At 37.0% G+C, this 16,936-nt stretch overlaps 1 protein-coding gene across 1 annotated transcript in view; it reads left to right on the plus strand.

Moving 5' to 3' along the window:
- LOC145982678 (calpain-5-like) overlaps positions 1-16,936 on the plus strand; it is a 150,989-nt gene that overhangs the window by 63,771 nt on the left and 70,282 nt on the right. The window contains exons 6-8 of the mRNA XM_083116048.1: positions 5,590-5,711; positions 13,898-14,011; positions 14,717-14,848. Of these exons, the coding sequence (XP_082972174.1) occupies positions 5,590-5,711; positions 13,898-14,011; positions 14,717-14,848 (368 nt within the window). The remainder of the gene's footprint in view (positions 1-5,589; positions 5,712-13,897; positions 14,012-14,716; positions 14,849-16,936) is intronic.

Genomic DNA, 16,936 nt, shown 5'->3' on the forward strand with positions numbered 1-16,936 from the left:
GAAAAGAAGAGGGGATAGGAAAGAATGGAGGAAATATTGATGTTACCGAGACATTTACGGAATGAGCATCTTTACAAAGTTATTAAAGACCATGGTGAAACATATATGCAAAAATAAGTAAATTTATGTTAAAGTCAAAACCAGCAAGTATATTATCAATTATAAGATGCAAAGGAATGAAAATTGATTTTTATGCAAATTGTAAATGTAAATCATATGATAAAAATGACACTACCATATATATATTATGAAAAAGAACACATGTACACATTACACAATAAATGTCCTAATTTTCTCATAGAAAAACTCATATCTATACACTGGAATGGTCAAAAACAGAGCATTAATTTTGCCAAAAAATTATTATATGTAGAATGCAACATTAACAACAAGAACACTCTTATAAACATCTTATCAAAACATGGGTTGCATAATTTCAAATATAGTCAGTACCCGTATGTCAAGGTTGCGTACGCATTCTGGAAAGTCTTAGGCGACAAGAATGTACTTTGTGTCCAGCTTTACGGCAGAATGAACAAATTAAGGGTGGTTGAGGTCTATTTAATGGTGGTGGAGTATTCTCAACAAATCGAGCATCTTGAGTGTGAGGAAAAGAAACATGAGGTAAACGTGGATTACGGTTGTCATAGAACTTCTGCATTTCCATGGGAGTAATTTCTTGTGCCATACTTAACAACTCCGGCATGGAACGAGGACGGGAGAAGAATAATAAGCAAGCAGTAGTAACCGCATTAAGATGTTGCAAAATTAAGGTCACGAGAATAGAATCCTCCCAATTAAGTGCTAAGGCCTGTGCAGAATTGTTGACATCTGATACGTAAACATGTAAAGTTTCGTTAGGATACTGAGAACGTTTTACATGATGATCAACTAAGGTGGAATAGAGGGACATCGGTACAGACTGACGCCAAATGTAAACCTTAATGTCCCACCAAGACATATGTGTCGGCAAAATTGATAACCATAATGAGTTAAAAACTCCCTTGGTACGTCGTAAGACGTTTCGCAAAATCCATTGGAGGGGAAATTGCTGAGATGTCACTAAACAGTGTAAAGCCTTCATGAAGGCGAATAAAACATCATGAGTTTGTCCATCACAGATTGGTATGTCATCAATCGCAAAATTTAGATTACGGATGTCCATTTTGTTCTCCAGTGAATTAGCGCAAGATGGAAGCGTTAGATGGTTAGGAACAACCGACGCTTGCGGAGAAGGCGAGGCAGAAGATATAGGGTGTGGGATTGCAGTTGACAAAGTTACTAGTGGGTTATTATAAGTGCAATTAGTATTCGCCCCAGATGCCTGGACTAAAGATGGAACAGGCCGCGTGAATGTCAAAGGAAAAGGAGAAGGATAAGAGGATGGAAAATAAGGACCTTGTAGAGGTGGAGGGTTTGGGAGCGAAACAGAATCCATTGGAGACACGATAGTCACGTCTTCCTTAATGGGAGAATCCGGGGTTGCCATGTTAAAAAAAAATATTGATACGTTACAAAATTTCAAAGGTATGAATTCAATTACAAAAGCCCCAAAACTTTTTCTGTTAGGATTGATTTTAAAAAAAAATTGACAACTTTCAAAAAAAAAATTTTATGTCTGTCCCCAAAAAAATTTTTCAACCATAGCTCTGCTGCCAGAAGTTTTGTAACGTGCAAGTTGCCGGATGCTTTTATTCTATTGGGGCGAACTGGACCTCTTTTGTTACAACAATTTCCTAGAGTCGTGGATCGAAATTATGTGCATCTCGGCATACGTCACAAAATCTAAATGGGGGGAGTGATTTAAAGATGGGAGCGTAACAGCATTCATAAGTGTATTCCCAAACAATTGTTAATGCATATAATATCCAAGGGATGAAACAGTATTCCCAATTAAGTCTTCAAAAATGCGTTGCGCAAACCCTGCAAAATAATTATGTCACTAAACTATTACTACACAATTTCAAGCAATCTACAAATCGCTAACTACTGTACCATACACGCTCTTACGTACTAGTAAGTATTAGCCCGTAGTAAATTGGGAAGGTACTTAAAGTAAATTGTATCAACAGAAAGTCAACGATTCAATTTTAACAATTTAATAACAATAGTGTAACTCATTTTTGGCATTCTAACAATCAACAATGATTTTGAGCGTAAACTGCTCAGTAATAATCAATGAATTCAACAACAAATTCAAAAAGTGACAATGCATCAAAGGTAAGTCAAAAAGGCATATAATTTATAAAAACGGGCGAAAACCACCTTTTTAAAAAAAAAAAAAAGAAACAAACGTCTCCAAGAAATTACAAAAAAATCTTATTGGTACGTACAAAAGGTTCTACCCCTTTTAGATGCTCATTCCCAAATTAAGTGTTACATTGCCTCGTTCAATTTAACAAAGTTTTAACCAAGTCTAAACGACCAAAAGGGGGAAATGTGAGGAAAAATGACGTTAGCGGAAACTTCGTCGCGATTACCTAATGTACCTTTTTGCGACGTGTCTTACAAAAAATGTCAACCGTTGCTCCAGTTAATACAAATGTGAATGCAAGCACATTGCGGAATAACCAATATGATACACTATTTTGCACCCGCGTATTTTGAGTTTTCCTTTTATCTATTTAAAGTGAGGGGCAAGTAACGTGGTATCGAGATGAATAGTTATTTTACGAGAAGCCGTATTCAGTTCTCTATTACGCGTATTTTTGTCTTTTTGGACAAAGGAAAGTTTTATTTCTGTAATATGGCGCACTTCGTAAGTAACTCACGCGAATCGTGCATAGAATATTGAATTCATGCTTTTTGTCTATCGCACATCAATTCACCACTAATATAACAAAACCACTGTTGCCTACCTTGTTTTTGCACATTGCCTCTCTCGTAGTCCTGGAAAAAGGGGGATGCACAACTTCCTTCACTTTTTGGTCGTCAAATCCTCGTAGATCAGCGTACGTCTTGCTTGGATTCCAACGTAGTACATTTTTGATTGCCAATTTTACTCCTAAGTGCAGACTGTCAAAATGGACTTTTTTCACAATCCGCGTTTCCACATAGTAACACGTAGCGTAATTCAAGAAATAGTGCTTACCGTCTTTTCAACAAATGTTCCAGAACTGTATTTAATGGATCGCTTGCAATTCATCGCGTGTTATAAGTAACATGGTATAGAACGTCAATGTTCAAAGTTTGTTACCGATGACGCATTAAAAAGCGTATCGAAAGTGTAGTCGACGGAACCAAACGCAAAACACGACTGTTTTACCGCTACCTGCACATGTCTGCTGCTCTTGCCTTCACTTCCTTTAGGGGGCGTGGTTTTTTACGATTCGATGACTCGAAAGTGATTATAAGCGCCGTCTGTCGTAAATCATGAGCGATTATACATCGCGTATTTTTGAGCGGAGCATTATTTTCAACAAAGTTGGAAGTTGGAAGATTTTTGCTAATTTACTTGCAACAAATAGTTACAAATGGTCACAAGAGTAAAGTGGACATGCTCCAAACCAAATACGTCAACATACAAGGGCTGTTAAAATAGAAACCGAACTTTTACAAAATTGAGAACATGGCAATATTCACCAGCTATTTGTACCTGTCTCCTTCAAAGTACTCCCCTCCACTGTGTACACACCGCTCCCAGTGTTTCTTCCAGTCCTGGATGCCTGCTGGAACTACAGTTCTTGAATGGGCTGTAGGTCCCGTAGTGAATTCTCCTTTATCTCTTCTATTGTCTGGAGTCTCTGACCTTTGAGGGTTGATTTCAACTCTAGGAAGAGGAAGAAGTATGCTGGTGCCAAATCAGGGGAGTAGGCTGGTTGTGGGATAATAGGAGTCTGATGCTTTGCCAAAAACTCCCGGACAGCGAGTGAGGAATGAGTACCGTATTTACTCATGTATAATGTGCACTTTTTTCCCAAATTTTTGCACCCATAATCTTTGGTGGCACGGAATATTTTTTCATGTTTACGGAACTCTTATCATGTTGTAAAGCTTGAATTCTGTAGTTTCTGAATATGGCAACAGTATTCCATTCAAGATGGCGACACTAATGTGAATGCAGTTGAAATAAATTTATCACAAAATGAAAGAACATTCTGATTTTTGTGGTACTTTGGATGAAAGAAAAGAGAAAAGAGAATAATAATAAAAATGTATTACTGGCCAAATAAAAAAACATATATGGATTGTGTAAATGCTTTAATGAAAGAAATCTTGTTCTGCTGACTGCTGGTTTGACGGTGCTGAATGGGCCTCTTATAAATGTTACGTTAGTCGTGGAAAAAGTATATATTTTGAAGTTTTTTTTTTTTTATTATTATTATTATTATTTTTTTAGAAAAATTAAAGAGAAAGAGCAAAACTACACGTAAAAGTTTAAATGCCATTTTCCACGATTTTTTCACTTTGTAATATAATGTTCAGCAACACAAGAAAAGCAGTGCTGTTCTGGCAGATTTCGAGCATGCACCTCCCCATCACATGGGATGTGTATCGACGGTATTTGTTGGGTGAGAAAAAATAGAAAATAACTTCTTGAGTACTTCAAATCCATAACGTAATTTTGATCTCCCTTTCTACTATTACAGAATAAATAAGGTGGTTAAAGAATGAAAGCTTTGAGATGCTACACAGTGGAGGGAGAGGGGGAGGTGGCTTGGCTTGGTGATTTACTGTTTACACAAGAGGATATTCTCCTATTGGTCCACATAGCGACAGGTGACGCAATGAATAGGTATGATGTTACTAGCTCTTTATTGGCATAGCAACAGCTTTACGACCTACAACTAAGAAAGCTGTTTCTTGAACCTGGATTATACTGCGCATTATACAAGAGAATTTTTTTTGTCAGTTTTCCCCATCGAAAACCAAGGTGCGCATTATACACGCGTAAATACGGTATGTGCATTATCGTGATGAACCATCCAGGACTTGTGGACACTCAAAACACCTGTACTGAGAACGTGATCTACTGCATTACTGTGGTTAGCATCTGCTTTAAAACTGGGCCAAGTTAATAACTAATGACACTGCTAGGCACCACCACTGTTGGTTCTCTTCAAGAAATGTACATACAAACTTTACAAAAGGAGTTCAGTTTCCTTTTGGACAGGCCTGTATTTGTAAATAAAGGTTGTTTTAGGAGGATGTGTAAGTCTATTTTCCATGGTCTTTCACTCTATTTCCTCCCTTAGTGCATTACAATGTAAAATGACAAAGTGAGTGTATTCGGAATTTTTTCATAAAATAAATTAAAAGGTGTAAGTTTAAAACTTTCCCAATGTCAATTTTGATATTCAAATTCGTACCTGTAATCTGTAACAATGCAGATCAGGCAAGTGTTTTTAGTATCATGGTTCCAATGTAAATAAACTAAAAATTGGGAGATTAAAATTTGAATTAGCTACATTTAAGTGGAAGATATTAGGGTTTATACTCTGAAGATAATGTTCTTCATTAAATAGAATGCACATGTTCTTTATTTTGATATATGTTGTGTGTATTTCTTAGAATTTTTAATCTGAATGAAGACATTGTCTAAGTTAGTACAATCTTATTTATTATTATTTTATTTATTTATTTATTTAGGCTACTGCCCCAGAGGATGTTGGAGTAAGATCTGAAGTAGGGCTTATCAAAGGAAGAGCTTATGGCATCACGGCTGTGAAGAAAGTGAGTGTTGGTGATCATGGGCTGAAAAATCTCTTCAGGTGAGCAACTGAATGTCACTGTGTTTGACCTAATATCTCATTAGTGATATTTAACCATTTGCATTCATGCTGTCTTTATTGATTTTGCAAGGTAAGCCAATCATGATTGTGCCACCATGTGATGGGAGTTTTTTTTTTAAAAAAATCAACAGATGTGATTACATGTGAAAAAGAGTAGTTTGTGTTCCTTGAATAACTCTTTGGGTACCATTTTCTAATGTAGACCTGTTGAATTTTTGTTAACAAACTAACGAAATTTTCAAACATTGCAGAGAACAAATTGGTAATAACAAGATTATTATACATGCATGAAGAATAGATTTGCCATTACTTGCCTGTCATATATGTGTGTCAAGACATCTTAGAAGATGTCTTCTACCTATCTTCTAGAACAAGGAAAAGTCACAGTTGCCAGGTCATGGTAAATCTTTACATGCATCATCATCCTTTGCAGTTTCCTGCCTCTGGCTCGGTTGGCATAGAAGTCAAGCCTCTCCATTTTCTTCTGGTCTTCCACCATTCCTCTCTTTCTACGGTGTTCCAATCTTGTCCTCTCCTCCTAACACTCTCTGCTATCTGCTCTCTTCACCAACATCTTGGTCTCCCCCTTGGCGGCCTTATTCCCACTCCTTGTGCATTATAAGCTCTTACTGGTAGTCTTTCTGCATCCATCATATTCATGTGTCCAAACCATCTCATATGTGCCTGATCTATTCTGTCCTGGAGCTTCACCACCCCCACTGTCTGTCGGATCTCCTCATTCCTTATTCTATCCCTTCTAGTCTTACCCAATATACTCCTTAAAAATTTCATCCCCACTGCCTGCTTCTTTCTATTGTCTCTCTCTCTGTCATTGTCAAAGTCTCTGCTCCATACATAATTATTGGTACATAGTATGTATTATATATTACCTTCTTGCATTTCATAGGTACATCCCTGTTCATATTAATCTTCGAACGCTTTAATAGAGGCCACCTCCCATTTCTCCTCTTCTGTTTACCTCCTCATCTATTCTTCCACTACCCTGAACTCTTCAGAGTCCATCTTTATTCTTGGTACATTTCTGGCTCTGTTTCTTGTTATTAGCACCTCAATCTTTTCTGTGTTGAATTTCATTCCTGCTCTTTTGATTTCCTCATTCCAACTATCAAGCTGTCTCTGTACTACTTCTTCACTGTTTCCCCATATTACTAGGTCATCAGCGAACAACAGGGCCTTCATCTCTTCCTCTCTTATCTTCTTCCCAACTTCTTTGTTAATTACAGCCATTGTAATTATGAAGCAGTGGAGAAAGCACTTCTCTGTTTTAGTCCATTACTTATACTGAAAAGTTACTAAAACAAATATCTTCTACCATCCCCCCTCAAAATGATATCTTACAAACATCTAAGATCATTTCACACAATTTCTTTTTAATCAGCATTATGAATAATACTCTTACAATGTTTTTCATGCAGATTACAACTTAGTGATTTGGTAAATAAGTCTGCTGGATTATTTTCGCTTGATACAAATTGCACTTCAACTCCTTCCATTACTTTCTCTCTTACGAAATGATGTTTTATTCCAATGTGCTTGGTTCTTGACTTATCCACAAAGTTCTTAGTATGTGCAATGGCTGTTGACTGTCACTTTTGATCACTGTTTCTTCCACATCTGCATCTTCTAATTTAAGTGAATTCAGCATTTGCTTCATCCAAGTAATTTCACGTGCACAAGATGTTAATGCTACATATCCAGCTTCCATGGTACTTAATGTAATTGCAGTTTGCTTCATGCTTTTCCAAATAATGGGAGCATTTCCAAAAGGACTAAGTAACCAGTGATGCTCTTGCGATCCTCTTCACAGTTCGCCCAGTCAGCTTCGCAGTATACCACCATTGGTTTTCCTACAGGTTGATATGTGATGCCATAATGTTTGGTGGTTTTCACATATCAGAGAATTATTTTGGCTGCCTTACAATGTTTTCTATTAAATTTGGAACAATATTGTGCTAGTTTACCAACGGTGAATGCTATATCTGGTCTGATCCTTTGAGATAAATATAATAAATAAATGTTTCCTTACAAACATAGCAGATTGTCTTTTAACTTCATTTTCCTGTTGTCTTGCAGCTTCCGCGATCAGAGGTCTCTTCACTGTTGCACATGTAAATTCACTTCCAGGTAGATTACATTGGGCTGAGACCTTTGTATCCCATTCATCGGACAAACCACACAAAATTGTCATAGCTAAATCTGAGTTCAATTTTATCACCAACAAGGCACCATTTCATCAGTTTCATTGAATTTTGCCCAATAATTTTTCATATTTGCACAGTCATACAACCTTTGTGAGTGTAACTTACTTCGCAATTGCACGGTTCGAAACTTGCTACAACATGGTGCATACAACCTTTGTAGTTCTTCCCACACTTATTTTGCAGTACACAAGTATCTTATGTGCATTTCCTATTCATCACAAGTGCAAGTTTTGCTAATGCCTTACCTTGTCACGTTTGTAACTCGTGTTCTTCCTCTGCATCATTTTCCACATCAGGCAGACTTCCCTCTGGCTCCACGGTTGCTTTCCATTATCATCACAATCTTCATTTGGTCGCTCAATGATGCATAATTAGTTCTATTTGGTTTGCATATGCTAGTAAACTTATCGCCTGACATCTTGAAGTCTTCACTAGTGCCGGTACATTGCAAGTCTGTATGTTCACTTCTTTCGTACAGTTCGCATCAGGCACATGGGCCCATAACCATTGTTGAATTATTTATCAACAAACTAACGAACATTTCAAACATTGCAGAGAACAAAACTGTAATAACAAGAATATTGTACATGCATGAAGAACAGATTTTCCATTTCTTGCCCATTATATTAAGTGTGTCACGGCATCTTACAGAAGAAGATATAACAGACTACTGCCTGGCTTCTAGAAACAAGGAAAAGTCAGTGGCCAGCTCATAGTAAATCTTTATATACAAAGTTACTAAAACAAATATCTCCTACAAGACCACTGAAAGGAAATTTTGCCTGTGGGCATAAATGAATAGTTTCTACTCTTACAAGGAGAGGATACAGCTTAGGATTTTTTTTTGGGGGGGGGGGAGGGCTTTGTGTAGTGGTAGGGTACCCTATAGGTATTGATATGCCAAGTTACTAACATACACTAACCAGCAATATCTGAGAAAGAGTGCTTCAAAGTTTCAAAATTTTATATGCGCACCTCATTAGGCGAGGATATTATCAGACTGTCGGGTGGTAGCATATCAGTTACGTATGCCGAAAGTTCTGGGTTAGATTTCTGCTTGATTGCCCCTATTTCTTTTCTTTTTTTATTAACTCGAGCAAATATTTACTGTGAAAATTCATTTTTATTTGAAAGGAGTATTTTCCCCTAAATCATGTAAATAAAATTTTATTTCAATAAGTTATTAAATTAAATGTAATACAGTTGCTAAATGAAATCAAGAGCAGCCAAAAGGGAATTGAATCCAAAATTTTGTTCCCCCACCCTCCCATCAAGCAAAAAGTACATGACAGTGTCGACATGCACATGGAAATGATTGCTAACATGTAAGGAACACAAAAATATTTGCATTTTTATCATATGACCAATGTAACTTGAGTTATACCCCCAAAAGGAATTGTCGGCACGCCACTGATTCAAGCTTCAAAATGCACCGGTACCTTGAAATGACTTTAGCTCAGAGACTATTTGCCCTGGAGATATGAATGATATACCGTTGTATGCAGAATGAATCACAGATTCAGACGATATATAATTTATGCACATTCGGCGCACATATGGAGGGGGAAAGGGGGAAATCCCCTGAATTTTTTTTTTAAAAAATGGGGTTTCTCCCCCCTGCCCCCCGAAAAAAAGGATATGAAAAGTTCAAAATGCACATAGAAATTATCGCTAGCACACTTTTCACAAACACGTAGATGACAAAAAAGTCTTGGAAGTATGTCACTTCAGTCAAAAAATATCCTCGCACTTGGGCACAAAACGACACACACCTACGCACAACTTTCACGGACGAAAAGCTAGAACGCACTGGAAAATGAACACAGATTCTTGCAGCTGCTTGACATTCTATTTTTAGACAATGCTGGGTGACCTCTGTTCAACATTGTGGAACACTTGTGCTCACAAACAAAGGTTTCCTTCAGCACGCTTCGAATTCCCATTCTCACAACGCAGATTCAACAACCAGTTTTCCCCCTCCCCCCACCCCCACCCCCTGCTTTCGCCCTCACGGAAAACTTTCATTTTGACATCGGATACTTATAAACAAGCTTCCTTCGAACGCAGATAGCAGGAGGGAGTGAAAAAGCATTGCTTTAGAACAACAAAGCCAATCTTCCTTTGTCGGCAAAAATTTGACGTTTAAAAGAGCTGCAAAAGAGAAGTACCTTTTCCCGCCTTTTCCTCTCCATTTTCATGAAGACAAAAAAAATGCCAAAAACCATTTCTGTTAAATACATGTGTTAGGAACAATATAAAAAAAATAAAATCGAAATTCTAGCCAAAAATAGAAAAGTTATAACGTAAAAACTACGACCTTGACACAGCATCTCGATCGAGACGCTTGGGACAGTGAGGCTTACATTTGGGTATCTCGTTCGAGACGCTTGGGCAGCAAAAGGTTAAGGGCAAGGCATACCAAGCCATTGTTCATTGGTTGATGCCTTCCACCACTGTTATCTGGATTTGTAGACTGCAGTCTTTGGTGGAAGGGGTGTTTGCCCTCCGCAAGACTTCTAAATCCATTAATAAATCATCAATTAACATGGATGTAAATAATAATCAGTGGCATGCCCAAAGGGGGTGATGAGGGTCATATGCCTCTTCCCTCTGGCCAGTATTTCTAAAAAGAAGAAAAATAACGTCAAAGGCAGGAAAAGATGGCATGAGGGCTGACTACTATAAAAAGTATACGTAACCCCATTCCCACTTTTGAAAATCCCTGCACGCATCGCTGATAATTTATTGCTTGTTTGACAAAGCTTGTTTTGTTCACTTCATGTGGTTGGGCTGATCGGGACTGGATACACATGCAGCTCAAAGGGGAATCTGAACCATTCTGCATGTCTTCAGGACACTTTGATTACACTATATAAAGATGCGTCTACCTATAAATCATCACCCCCCTCCAATTACCCATGACTTCTAAAAATAGCAACTAATTACCAGTTTACAGGGTAAACTGAGATCTCACACACTCAGATGCATAAACTGAACCTAATGGGTAGCAGTTAGAAGCAGTCATCCACCAGTTAGAAGCAGTCATTCACCCACTGTCCCTACCCTCGAAAGTGGGTCTCGCTAATCCGTCATTGACTTTAACAGCATGTCTTGCTTTTGACGTTAGAACTTGATTATCATACTTCCTTCGTGTTGTTAAATAATTTTTCATACAATATACCCCATAAAAAGTCGATTGTGTAGTAATTTCTTACTGACGCTTGAGTTTCACCCCTCCCTTATGCTTTCCTGCTTTTTAAGTTTCCTGCATTTTAAGTTTTTTATTTACGGGTTTCTGAAAAACGAAAAATTGGGGTTTGACTGTAATCCAATTATTACCTATTTTGTTATGTATCACACTAGGGTCATGACGTTTTTGTAACCCCATGTTCCGGTGTCATAAATTACAAACTTACAAATAGGAAAAGCATAATTATAGCATAATACATAATTAACATGTCTTGTTAGACAAAATAAATCTGAGCTGAAGTTGCTCCTTCATTTTACAGACATTAAGATCTTGAAGACACTTGCCCATTCTGCACACTGATTTGTCTGGAAATTCCCAGTCTTGATGGTTCTTGGTTCCAAAACGTTTTCACACAGTTGAATGTTTTTTCATTAACCTGCAAGCTGCTACATAGCCCATCTGTAAGAGATGAATTTTGCATAGTGAGTGTCTTCTCTCTGGTAGAAAAATAAATGCCAAAAGAGCTAGTATCTTGCATTACTTAATTTAGGTATTTTCTGAATCTTCACTTCAAATTTCATATCATCATGACATCCTGCTGTTTCAGTAATCTCTTCTTTACCATTCTCGAAATGAATATTGAGCAGCTCGTAGTTCTTTAAAAGTTCCTTTATTATGCGAAGCACTAGGTCAAGAACATGATGTTAACAACCAATCGATTGCGGTTATTCCAGTTTCTTTTCAGCAAATAGTCTTTAAAACTGAATCACAATCCCATTCTTTCTTCCAATGTTCACATTCGTAGGGTCCGCAACAATCATCTTCTTACTCTTCCATAAATTGTATTCAACGAGAACAACTGTTATTCTTTTGACAACAGTATCCGCTTTTCCGTCTGGTAGATCTAGTGCTTCTAACTTAACTTCATTCTTCAACACTAGCACTTGCTGTATTCTTGGCCATCAATACGTTTACCATCAAAATGCAACGACCAGTTTTCTAAGTGTAGTGTTTTCTTTATTTCTTCTTTAAGTTTGACAGCTTCTTTAATGGTGGTCCTGTAAATACCAAATTGTGAAGGTGTCTCAATGTCGATCCCATCTTGAGATAACTGTTGGCAAATGGTTGCTGCTTTGCTGGTTGATAACTTTGAAGATGTTACTAATTTGGTTGCAGATTTGGTTTTGTTATACTTCTTCCTCGTCCTTGTAGACTGTTCACCTGAATTTTCGGACTCATCATATTCACTCTGTCATATTCAATGGACCGCCCCGGATTGCATGTTGACGTAAAGCGGGGTTGGTGTGCAATGTGTATGCACTATCCCTCCACACAAAGATCTCATGTATAGTCTCTATAGACTATTCATACACACTGCACACTAACCCCGCTTTACGTCAACATGCAATCCGGGGCGGTCCAGTCCCCGGAGATCTAGGTGGAAACCTAACTGTGCCACACAAAGCCTTGATCGTGACCTTGACATGGTCATCTGACAAAGTGGAGCCTGGCCCACTGATAATCTTACCTGGCATTTTTTTGTATATAGAGGTCCTTGTTACCGACAGACACGGTGGAGCCTAGGCCACGAAGAATAATCCTCCTAGGCAACCATTTATGTGATCTAACAGACTACACGCTACCCTGAAGACGGAGCCAGATTGAGCTTCCAAAACGTAGGTAAATCTCTGTAAAAAATAACAGTGGTTAAAAGTCCAAAAACTGGAATGAATAAATCACTGCTGATTAGCTACAAAGAAGAAATGAAAATGTATATCAAGAAAACTGTTATGAATAAATGCAGCAGGAAAACCAAAGGAATTTTGCCAAGTTCTGTGCTCTGCTGATTACAAATGGATCTGTATCGCTAATTGAGGTTTCTTTTCTTGTCCTCCTCCTATTAAAATGTAATCTACTAATCACATTTGTACAGTAAATGAAGGAATAATAATTTAGATATATTTTGGAAGGCTGAGGCTCTTTGGGTAGCACATGTTGCACTCCTATGATGTCTCTGGTACTAACCATTTCACTACACGGGATCCCATTTACAAAACCTGTCTACCAGTAGAATTTGGAAAGATTTGGAAAAAGTAAACAACTTATTTATTGCCATATGATCTTGATCATACATAACTTGATTTTTGAATGTTTCTGTTAATTTACTTTTGTAAACACACTACTTAATTGGATATCATTTATCATTTAATGTGTAAGTAAATAAGCAAATTCAGCCAAATGAATTAGATCCATTCTTATTTGCAAAGGTGTCACTGGATCTTGAACCTGTATTGGCAAAGATTTTGGAGGCATATTTCTCTTATCAAAAAACAGCTACAATATTCATATTTTGAAAAATTACACCTGGTTATAATTCCTTCCAGAGCATTCAAGTGAATCTTGTGTGGTTTGCTTTCGCTGTTGTAGAGAGATGTGATGGTTTTGTGCAGCTTATTTTCTAGATATCTAGACAAGTGAAAGCACACTGCACAAAGATTCCTTTGAGAGTTCTAAAAGAACTTCTGATGAGTATTTTTTCAAAATAGACATATCAATTTATGCAACGTATCCCTCCACTTGTTCTTTGTCACCATGATAAACTATAACAGCATCCCCCAACCATTCCGTGGCTCAAGCACACATCCTCCAACTAACATTTTCCACTTCAAGGGCTGGCTGCATATTTCATTATTGTTGTTCCTTTCCTTTAGATCTATGTGGGTAAAAGGTTGTCTATGCCTTGTGCTTTGCAGGGGCAAGGAGAAGCTGTGCGTGGTGCGTTTGAGGGACCCATATGGAGAGAGCACCAGGAAAATGTCTGAACCACCCGAGGAGGATGAAACGAAGGAGGATTCAGAAAGTGTAAAGTAGGTGGCATTTCATTTACATTCTAAATTGTTTAAGGGGAGATGCTACTTTAGCTCCCTGCTTTTGTTACATATCATGTGATAATGTTATGCAATCTGATAGATACTGTTCTGATAGAATTTAAATATAATATTCTGTAAAAAGCCTGATATTTATTGTAAAATTCTACCATTTTGCTATTGTTACTATGAATGTAAAGGTACAATTCATATTCAAATTTCAGATGTCTTTAGGTAAATTTTTCAACATTAGGGATGGGACAGATTAATCTGTATTGGCCGATATAGTCATGTTGGTTTGTCGATAATATTGCCGATAATTTTACAGATCCAATGTAGCTGTAAACAGCCTCTAATTTAGTGTAAAATTCTACTACGTATATTGTTGTTTTTATGGATATAAACATTATCAATACCCTAGTTTTGTAAATATCAAAGTAGTTTTTTTTCAAAGCAAATCCCATTGCAGTCATTTGCTTATTTAATTTATCAAGGGGGTTAATGAACCATTCATGTTCGAGAAACATTTGTAATTTTGTATTAGATTGGTGGTTACCGGTATCTAAATTTTATATCAGTGTCAGCAAAATTTCATATCAATCCATCTCTACTAAATATGCATTTTTTATGCAAGTGCTTTATCAATTTCATATCTGTCCATCTCTAATATGTATATTACATGAACCTTGTACATTAATCTTGCAGCCAGTCTGGGAGTTACGCTTACTCTTCTGCCAAACTGACTCGATTGTTATCTAAATTCTCCGAGTGGTCAAAGCTGACTGAATCGCAGCGAGAGGGCCTCGGGTTGACCTTTGATGCTGAAGGAGAATTATGGTGAGTTTCTTCAAAAATTTTCAGGAATGCTAGAATAAAAAGATGAGTGTGCATGTGTGTCTTGCAAGTGCTAAATATTCTTTGTTCCTTGATAATCCTTTGCATCCGTATATTAAACCCCACCACACTTTGTTTCACTCTAAAAATAAAGGCTTGCAATTGAGAAGAAAGGGGGAGGGGGTGGGGTTGATTCTCATCAAAGATGCCCCCATTTTTTTATTGCCTGGTGAATCTGTACATAAACTGGACTAAAACATTTGACCTACTCTAATATATATATATATATATATATATATATATATATATATATAAATAAATCCCGGTATCATTACGGCAACCACTATACTCTGCAGGAGTGTGGCAACCACTGGAAATCTTTGAGTATACTCGTTTTTTAACGTGTATATTTATATATCATATCGTACTGAGAAGCCTGTTTAACTTTATTTGTAAAATTTGGATAAATCTCTAGTAAATTCACTCCGATATCATTGTGAAGGCCATTCGCACCACTATCATTGTAACACCCAATGTATATATTTGTTATGTTGCTATCATTGTGGAACCATTGCAGCAACACTGCTACCAACTGTTGAATATCATACTTTTTGTCCCCGGCTTTGGTTATCAGTTGACATCACGTCTGTTCGTAATAAAAGACAAAGCAGCTTGACAAATATATTGTAATGATGGTCACGAAGAAGGAGAAAAAGAAGAAGAAGAAGTTAGCTGAAAGATGCTCGTATGATTTAATGTGGTGTAGTACTGTGGTGTCAATGAAACCTTTTGAGCATAGCTGGAGTGAGTTGAAGGATGATTTGCGAAATTATTTCCCTCGCACTCGAGCATTGGAATTTTACGTAGCATTAAATCGGAACAGTTCCGCATTGTGTATTTCAGGCTTGTATAAATACTGAACTTGTGTTGCAATTTGCAGGAATAAGTACCAATCGTCATGAAATGGCATATCTTATGGTGTATGGTACCTCAACGAAATCAATATCAAACATATTCAATACTTAAAAGGTAATTGTGTGGTATGTAGAGACTGTAATGTTCCTACAAATTACTTATGTTTGCAACCCACGAAACTGAAAAAGTGCCATATATTTGCAGAAATAAATATTCCGAGTGAAAAATACGGTGAAGTGCACCACGAAAGTGAAAAAGTGCAATATAATTGGAAAAATAAATATTCCGAGTGAAAAATAAAGTGAAGTGCACCATTTACATTTATTATAGAATTGAGAAGGTATGTAGTAATTTGCACAAGATAAGCATGTTAATTGCAAACAATTATGCGCAGCAATTATAATTCTACTGTACAGTTTTCGTTATCATGGTTGATTCATTCTTGTAGTTTTCATGAACGGTATTTGTACTCGGTGTTATTGAAGATCTCTTGTTCATGAAGTTTTATTAAATTATGTGCTAGTTATTTCAGAAGAAAAGGAAAATTTGTAAACATCCAAACTAACTTTTTTAAAAAAATACGTATGGAGGATACTCACTGCTAAAAATCTGTAGTTTCCAATCTGTAATTATATTTATCTTGAGACTTTATCTTCCTTAAAACCCTAAATAAACTTAGTGAATTTTTTCATCCACAGTTGTATTATTTTCTCTTGTAATTAGTTCTTCTTCATGCAAAAAGTATGACAATTATACACTAAAAAAGTGGGAATCAAGTGGGAAAATGTAACATTATATTTCATGTCATGTATGTAGCTGAACGTTTAAGGGAAACGTGCCTTTTCAAGGATGTTTTAATTTTGAAATCATGGTAAAATTCTGTCCCATAGGAGACGCCTGGAAATCATCGAATTTCGCGTATGTTACATTTGTACTTACTTATTATGCATTGCTAAACGTCGTCTGCGTGTTTTTTTTTTTGTTTTTTTTTTGCTGTTTTCACTTCAAAAACTTCGATTTCTGACAGTATTCTTCGATGCGTTTTCACTTACGTTACGCAGAACATAGCGACCAAATTTTGACGACCGTTGTCTGTGATGGACCACAAACCATTGGCGCTAGCTCCACACACCATTGGCACTAGCCCCACACAGCATTGGCAATAGCCCCACATAC

Source organism: Lepisma saccharinum, unplaced genomic scaffold (assembly GCF_977018435.1).
Source record: "Lepisma saccharinum unplaced genomic scaffold, izLepSacc3.1 HAP1_SCAFFOLD_317, whole genome shotgun sequence".
NCBI classification, from domain to species: domain Eukaryota; kingdom Metazoa; phylum Arthropoda; class Insecta; order Zygentoma; family Lepismatidae; genus Lepisma; species Lepisma saccharinum.